Source organism: Rhagoletis zephyria, unplaced genomic scaffold (assembly GCF_001687245.7).
Source record: "Rhagoletis zephyria isolate East Lansing unplaced genomic scaffold, Rhagoletis_zephyria_1.1 Rzeph_scaffold_07052, whole genome shotgun sequence".
Classification (NCBI taxonomy): domain Eukaryota; kingdom Metazoa; phylum Arthropoda; class Insecta; order Diptera; family Tephritidae; genus Rhagoletis; species Rhagoletis zephyria.
In genome coordinates this window covers 60-8,664 of record NW_016164135.1, presented here as the reverse complement: position 1 = coordinate 8,664, position 8,605 = coordinate 60, and the positions used below count along the sequence as shown (strand labels likewise).

Sequence of the window (8,605 nt, the reverse complement as noted above, 5' to 3'; positions counted from 1 at the left end):
AGCGCTGGCGATTTTAAAAGCTTATGGAAGGAAAATGTGTCACCATTCCCAGAGAGTTACCAGATGGCCTTGAATCGGTTACAAAGTGTTTAGAAAAAGATGGCTAGAGACAAAGAGTATTCGGTAGACTATCGAGCCAAAATTAATGATTATTTGAAAAAGGGCTATGCAAAAAAATTAACATCCGCCGAAATCCAGCAAGTTACCGAAATAACATTTTATTTGCCGCATTTTGGTGTGAGAAACCTGAATTAGAAAGGAATACGAATAGTTTTTGATGCGGCCGCAGAAGTGCAAGGAATGTCACTTAACAAAGCCCTTCTGTCAGGACCCGACATTAACAAATCACCGATTTCGATACTCATTAAGTTCATGCAAGCTCCAATCGCAGTCTCTGGAGACATTAAAGAGATGTTTCATCAAATTGTAATAGCTGACGAAGATAAAGACAGCCAGCGGTTCCTCTGGAGAAATGGAGACCCATCTAAGCCGGTGGAAATCTTCAGGATGGAGCGAATGATTTTCGGAGCTACTTGTTCACCCACGATAGCGCAGTGCGTAAAAAACGTTAATGCCAAGGTGGTCATGATGAGGACTGTGGCAACCTCATTGACCTCTAAAATGCCTCAATTCTTTGCCACCGAAATTAAGAGCGAGGGAAAGCCGAATCGTTTTCATCATCATTTCGCGACCGCTGCCCGAGTAAAAACCTAAAACATAGCCATTTAGCTGATTTTTTCATTTAAAGGCCAAAAATGGTGATTTTTTGAAATGATTGTATGGGGAACGCCCCAGGGGAGTTCCAGGGGGTGTGCCACTGGCATGGGTGGATCGGCCGTCCAAAGTTAGTGGGGGTCGGTCATACATTTGGACTCGATTGGAGCACTCTAAATGGGTCAAAGTGGGATTTTTCAAAATTTGCCCCTACCCAAAAGTTCGACCCAAATTGGGGGACATCAGAATTCGTTTTAGAGGTATGGTTCCTTCGGCAAAGTTTCTTATTTTGATACCTAGAATACGATTTTCACAGAGCAATGAGCGATTTTTAAATCGACCCGCCCTAATGTATATGTACATTTATATGCAAAAGCAGCAAAAGTTCGCGCTAACTCAAATAGATTCCCACTCTCTTTTACTCACTATCACTAATAACCCGCTCAAAATTAATTTTCATACTCCCACATACACATACGAACGCTTAAACTTAAGCCACGTACATAGTGAGCTACACAACTTGCGTTAGTACCCTGTTCATATTTTAAATACATATTTATCTGTCGATTTTTAAATAAATCTATTCGTAAATAGTTACAAAAAGTTACACCGAGTTTATAGAGCGGTCACTGAAGTAAAGATAAAAGGTATAATTCAAAACTTACATAGTGTACACTCTGGACACACCGTTATTGTCTCTTATGCTATCATATATATAAACCGACTAAAAAATATTAAGGTGCTAACACACTGCGGCAAAAAAAAAAAATTGTTAACCCCCAAAAAAAAAAAAAAATTTGTCTTACACTTGCAATAATATATATATATAGATTGCATACGTTAATACATATTTTGGAACGTCTCTTTTACTTAGCTCATTACCCAATAACCCTAAAGCTTTGAAACTCAACCCTATAATTGGAATAATGGGGTCAGATCAAGAATTTCTCGAACCTGATCCGAAGTCTTCAAACACTAAGAAGCGTGATAGTTCCAAATCGAGGTCGGATAAAGAGTTGAAAAAATTTATATTTGAAACAAATAGATTGGAGATGTTTTGCTCCAAATGGTCACCCTCCCTTGTTTTAGACCAAACAGAAGCTCTTTTAAATGTAAAAATTGTGCAACTCGACCAAAACTGGCAAATGGTATTAGAAACATACCAGGCCATGTTTCTCTCAGACTCATACTCAAATGTTAGTGAATCAGTTGAGCAAAAATACTCAAAATGTAGTGATAGTTACCAAAACTATAAAGCTCAGATGACGGAAGCTCTGGAACTCTTTAAGCCCAAAGCCACAGTCTCTAGCACACTAAACCCGGCAACTGCAGAAACTCGGTATCTTCTGGAGTATTTTTACAAGTTCCACCATGCGATACTCAGGACTTTTATGGTGGATATGAAGAGTGGCCAGCCTTTAAAGATATGTTTACGGCGGTATACATAAGGCACCCGAAGTTAATTCCCAAAAGTTATATCACTTACGATATAAAACAAAGGGCCAAGCTGGTATCATTGTCAAACAGTACCCACTCAGCGATGAAAGCTTCGAACTCGCATGGGAAGCTCTAAGGTCACGATATGAAAATCGTCGAATACTTGTTGCTAACCAGCTTAAAACTCTTCTTAACTTGAACCCAGTTTATAGCGAAAATAGCCAATCTCTTCAGAAATTACAGACGAATATTAATAACTGTCTCTCAATATTAAAATCGGAAGGCGTGTCTGTAACCAACTGGGACCCAATACTAATACACATATGCACCTCGAAACTCCCCGAAGAGACATTAGCTCTTTGGGAACAGTCTCTTTCTTCAAGAAAAGACCTTCCACTCTGGTCCGAAATGGATGCATTTTTAACCACTCGCTACGAAGTAGTGGAAAGGTTAAATGCTCACCGACGCCAAAAACCCAAGCAAACTCAAAATACAAACTTAAAGCAAAGTTTTCAGAAATTTCAACCCTCATTTAACTCAACGAAAACTCAAAGTTTTAACTCAAACCCGAACCCAAACAAAACTCGTACATACCATAATGATCAGAAATATGTAAACTCCTGCAAATTATGTAGTGTCTCACCCGCACACCCACTTAAACCATGCCCAAAATTTAAAGCAATATCAGTCCAAGAAAGATTGAAATTTGGGAAAGAAAATGGATACTGTCAAAATTGCCTAGCATTTTCCCACATAGCTAGAGAATGTGGAAGTAGCTTTAGGCGTGTATACTGTCAAAAATCCCATCATTCGATGTTACATTTTAACCCTCAAAACTCAAACTCAAACTCAATACCCAAAAAATCTACAGTGCACACGACTACAGCTAGGCCCACAGAAGAAGCACCAGGAAGTACGGAACCCGATGAACTCCCAACCTCTTCAATCGGGGCTAGGCAGCAAGAGCAGGAATCCATTCAATCGCATCACACAAGTAGTAAAGGAAAAATACTACTCCCAACCGCTACAGTTCCAATTTTTCACTTAGGTGACATTTATAAGGTGAGGGCATTAATAGACCCAGGTTCAGAAAAAACGTTTATCTCCTCAAGAGTGAAAAATTTGCTGAAACTCCCAACAAAAAAAGCTCACTACAAGATTTCCGGTATGGGTGGTAGAATCGTACAGAATTCTACCCAAATTTGCCCAATAACCCTATGCACAACGGACACAAATATTAAAGTAGAAACAAATGCTATTGTTCTACCCCAACTCACCCAATTTCTACCAGCATTCACAGTAAAGGATGTTGACTGGACACAATTCGCCTCGCTAGATCTTGCCGATCCCTTATGTTTTACTCCAGGTAAAATAGACTTGGTGATAGGCAGTGATTTAACCCCGAAAATATTTCTGTGAGGCGTTAAAAATGTTTCCGATAGCTTGTTGGCACAAAATACCATCTTCGTATGGATTTTAAGTAGCCCAGTTCAAGCGCAAGTCTCAGCATTCTCCACCCGAGTCGAACCAACACCCGACGACTCATTATGCGACCTGCTCAAAAGATTTTGGGAGCAAGAAGACTTTGTGGACCCTGCTCAACCCTCGGAAGAAGACCAAATATGCGAAACTCTATACCAGAACACCACAATTAGAAGAGCAGATGGTCGATACGAAGTGCGACTACCTTTTAAAAAAGACTTTCCGGAATCTCTCGCCCTTGGACATTCCCGATTCTCAACCATAAGCCAATTTTTAAGTATTGAACGGAGTCTCGCCAAAAAACCTGATATTAGAGAAACGTACTCAGATGTTTTAGAAGAATACCTTACTCTAAATCACATGGAACCCACCACACCTCATGAAGTTATAAGAAGCGGAAAATATTTTTCATTTTACCTGCCCCATCACGCGGTTCTTCGCCCTGAGAGTAGAACAACAAAAGTGAGAGTAGTTTTTAACGCTTCTAAATCTTCAAACTCTGGTAATTCCTTAAATGATGTTCTCTATACAGGACCCACTCTCCAAACTGATTTAACATTTCTAATCCTCAATTGGAGACTCTACCAGTTCGTATTCAACGGCGACATTGAAAAAATGTACCGCCAAATACTGGTCCACGAAAACGATCAAGATTTTCAGAGGATCGTTTATCGAAAAACACCTGAACACCCAATAAGAGATTACAAGCTGAAAACAGTGACATTCGGTGTAAATTGTGCCCCATACTTGGCCATCAGGACTCTTCACCAATTGGCCGAAGATTCTGAACACAAGTTCCCAATGTGTGGAAAAGTGCTTAAACAGGAAACATACGTAGACGATGTGTTTTCCGGCGGGCATAATTTAGAAACTGCAAAAAATTCATTGTCTCAACTAATTAAAGCAATAAACTCGGCTGGCTTTCCATTCAAGAAGATAACAGCCAATAATTCCAAAATATTCGATGAAATACCCAGCACCAATCTCTTAGACTCAAACTTCTAAAAACTGGAAGACCGGAGTACAATAAAAACTCTAGGTATTCAGTGGAACGCAGTATCTGATTCATTTTCATATACATTTATTCCACCCCAAACTCCACACTCGGCAACCAAACGCCAAATACTCTCTTCAGTTGCTAAACTGTTTGACCCGGCAGGATGGCTTTCGCCTATAATGATAAGAGCGAAAATCTTCCTGCAAACTCTTTGGAAAGAGGGAACAGATTGGGACGAATGCGCTAAGCCCAACTCGCTACACACGTGGATCAGAATCATAGAAAATCTTCGCTCAGTAGAATCCATCAAAATACCCCGATGGATTGGGTTTTCTCCTACGTACACTGTCCAAATTCATGGATTTTGCGATGCGTCCCAGCAAGCTTATTGCTCATGTCTTTACATTCGTTGTCAAGATGAAGAAACCCCACCAACTTGCCGACTTTTTGTTGAAAAAGTAAGGTCGCCCCGCTTCATACAGTCAGCCTTCCACGCTTAGCACTTTGCGGAGCTGTCCTCCTATCGAAACTCATAGCACAAACCAGTTCGCAACGCTCGTTACAAAAGGCAAGAGTATATTTGTGGTGCGACTCTTCAATTGTACTCGCTTGGTTGGAGAAACCACCTTACGTCTGGAAGACTTACGTCGCGAATCGTACATCCCAAATCTTAAAAAATGTAGGAAACTCTGTATGGCGACATGTAAGCAGTAACCACAACCCCGCTGACCTAGGTACTCGTGGACGCAGGCCTCAAGACATAACCACTCAATCCCTATGGTGGCACGGTCCCGAATGGATTTGCGAATCGCCTAGTCGTTGGCCGCGATCCGAACCTACGAAAACTCCAGCCCCTGAACAGAGAATAATCAAGGCTTTTCATATGTCTGAAAAGGAAGATATTATGGACACATTTTCCTCATTTTCAAAGGCTTCACGGGTCCTTACGTATGCATTGCGCTTCGTCGAAAGATGCAGAAACACGTCTTATAAGACCGGCTCCTTGACGCAAGATGAAGTAAATTCTACAAAAACGCGATTAATACTCCTAGCCCAGCGTCGTTACTTTAAAGATGAATATTCCCAATTAACGACCTCTCAACCCATTAGCAAGAAAAGTAGTTTTCTTTCTTTAAGCCCATTCATTGATAAAAAAGGCCTTATGAGAGTAAATGGAAGATTACCGCACCCTACTCTAAGCTATAATGAAAGACACCCCATTATACTTCCTGGAGAATCACGATGTTGTGAACTATACTTGCAATTTCTCCACGCAGCTTTGCTACATGCTGAAAAATCACTTATGATACGCATGGTACAGGAAGAATTCTTTATTCCACGGTTGAAACCTCGCATAAAAATTGTATATTTCATTGCAAAACGTGCACAATCTACAAACAAAAGACCTGCTCTCAAATCATGGCCGCACTTCCTCCAGAAAGGGTAAAATTATCCCTTCCCTTTAATACAACTGGAGTAGACTTTGCGGGACCTATTCTCGTAAAAAGCGGATTAACTCGAAATGCCGCTTATCACAAGGCGTACATATGTGTCTTTGTTTGTTTCTCCACAAAGGCAATACCCTTAGAAGTCTGCTCTGACTTGACCACCCAATCATTTCTCGCTGCTTTCGCAAGGTTCGTGGGTCGTCAAGGATTGCCCTCAAAAATCATGTCCGATAATGGCAAAACCTTTGTCGGAGCACAACGTGCCTTAAACAAAGACCTCGATGCCTTCATGAAACAAGTGGCCGCAACAGTCGTAGCAAAATTTAATACCCAAGGTGTAGAATGGCAATTCATACCCCCCAGGCTCCTCACATGGGTGGCTTGTGGGAGTCCGCGGTAAAAAGCTTTAAAACTCATCTCACCAAAGTTGCCGGCACCCACAAGTTCACCTTTGAAGAGCTTACGACATTATTGCTCCGCATTGAGGCTGTATTAAACTCCAGGCCCCTAACTCCGATGTCTGAAGATCCGAGTGATCTTCTGGTTCTCACCCCTGGGCATTTCCTTCGAGGAGGCGCTCTGATGGCAATACCCGAGCCACCCGCGGAACAAATGACGCTTAGTAACCGCTGGCAAAAACTAAAGGTGCTCCATCAAGAGTTTAGCCGACGATGGAAGACTGAATATTTGCAAGATCTGCATAAGCGCCACAAGTGGAAATACCCTCAAAAGGATCTGGAAGAAGGCGAGCTCGTTTTCATCAAAGGCGACTTATTGCCCTCCAAAGAGTGGCGCCTAGGAAGAGTACTCAAACTCCACAGGGGCGCCGACAACCACATCCGAGTGGCAGATGTTAAAACTCAAACTGGCATCTATACCCGACCAATCGTGAAACTATGTGTTCTCCCCACAGAACGGTCCCAGACTAACTCCGATCCTCAATAACCCCTATCTCACCCTACTTAACTTTAAAAGCAACACTAGAAACTAGACATGTCGCGCTTACACCCTGCATTGTCTTATTTCTAATCCACTTGTTTGTGTCTTTCAGATCACCCGATATATATCAGTGTCAGATTTGTTGCCGATTTCACCCCCTACAAGCATGTGCCAGTTTTCGGAAGATGGATGTCCCCGAAAGAATCGAAGCAATTAGAACTCACAAATATTGCATGAACTGTCTTGCCAGATCTCACCAAACCGGTTCGTGCTCGTCTCGACATAGTTGCCGCATTTGTAAGCTCGCACACCACACGCTTCTTCACCGCCCCAATGATGAAAATAAGCCTCAACGCCTCGCCAGCAAAGTGACTGTAAAATCGGCGCAACCCCCCACTACGCAGCACCGTCGAGGCGTGCAATCCCGGCTGTGTCGTTGCCGTCAACGAAAGCCAAACCCCGATGCAAGTCAATCTACTAATCGCCATGATGATCCGCGGCAAACCTCCAAGCGAGATCAATCCACTCGTCAACGGAAAGGGCCTCTAATTCGCAACGGCCGCGTCAACAAACGCCGGCAACAGTTGCATCACCTGGTCAATGCGGCGGTATCGTCACTCCACGATCTACAGCAACACTTGCACCACGTTGCACCGGTGCAGGGGGGCCGGCATAGTCATGATGAGGACTGTGGCAACCTCATTGGCCTCTAAAATGCCTCAATTCTTTGCCACCGAAATTAAGAGCGAGGGAAAGCCGAATCGTTTTCATCATCATTTCGCGACCGCTGCCCGAGTAAAAACCTTCGCTTCCTGTGCTGTAACTACAATAAAAACCTGAACTTTTTAACCCAATAAATTGAATTGTTGAATATTTTTTAATTCTTTTTTAAGTCTTTTCTTTAAACCCCAACTCCCCCACGATACAAAAGTTGCTATCGTGGCGAAAAGAAATTTGCGGCAGTGAGCCCACGTGTCGTGCACGCTATCACTGAAGGGCACTATGTGGACGACTACGTCGATTGTTTTCAAACAGAGAAAGAGGCTCTAATAGTAGTACCGGAAGTTATTCGAATTCATCGAACTGGCGGTTTCGTGTTACGAAACATAATTTCTAATTCGGAAAAATTAAAAACAGCATGTGGGAGCTCTGCAAGCACTGCAGGTGATGTGTGCATTGAAAAAGAAGCGGATAGAATATTAGGCATGCACTGATTTTCAAAACCAGATGTTTTTGCATACATCTTGCGACTACATAAAGTCCCACCAGAAATCGTCATGAATGTAAGGAGGCCTACTAAAACTGAGATGCTGAGCCTTAACATGTCGATCTTCGATCCATTCGGCTTCCTGGTGAACTTTATGGTAAGTGCGAAAGTTTTGATGCAGGAAGTGTGGAGAGCTGGTATAGAATGGGACCATCCATTGCCGAATCATATCTATCACAAATGGAAAACGTGGCTTAACGAATTGCCGAAGGTTGAGCAATTTCGAATTCCGCGTTGCTACGTGCGCGACTTCGAAAGTATTCCCGCAGAGTTACACATTTTCTCTGACGCGAGTGAGGAAGCGTTGGCAGCTGTAGCTTA

At 42.5% G+C, this 8,605-nt stretch overlaps 1 protein-coding gene across 1 annotated transcript; it reads left to right on the top strand.

Annotated features, from left to right (window-relative positions):
* The first annotated feature begins 419 nt into the window (after positions 1-419).
* On the top strand, positions 420-8,290 carry LOC108373806 (uncharacterized). The gene is made up of 2 exons (XM_017629757.1): positions 420-579; positions 7,968-8,290. Exons 1-2 carry the CDS (start codon positions 508-510, stop codon positions 8,229-8,231), a joined length of 336 nt encoding a protein of 111 aa, XP_017485246.1. The 5' UTR covers positions 420-507; the 3' UTR covers positions 8,232-8,290.
* The last annotated feature ends 315 nt before the right edge of the window (positions 8,291-8,605 follow it).

Excerpts from the sequence above, each read along its gene's own strand:
- LOC108373806 (XM_017629757.1), top strand. The coding sequence starts at position 508 with ATGGAGCGAATGATTTTCGGAGCTACTTGTTCACCCACGATAGCGCAG. Across the intron at positions 580-7,967 it reads TAAAAAACGTTAATGCCAAG|AAATTTGCGGCAGTGAGCCC; the intron begins GTGGTCATGATG and ends CGTGGCGAAAAG.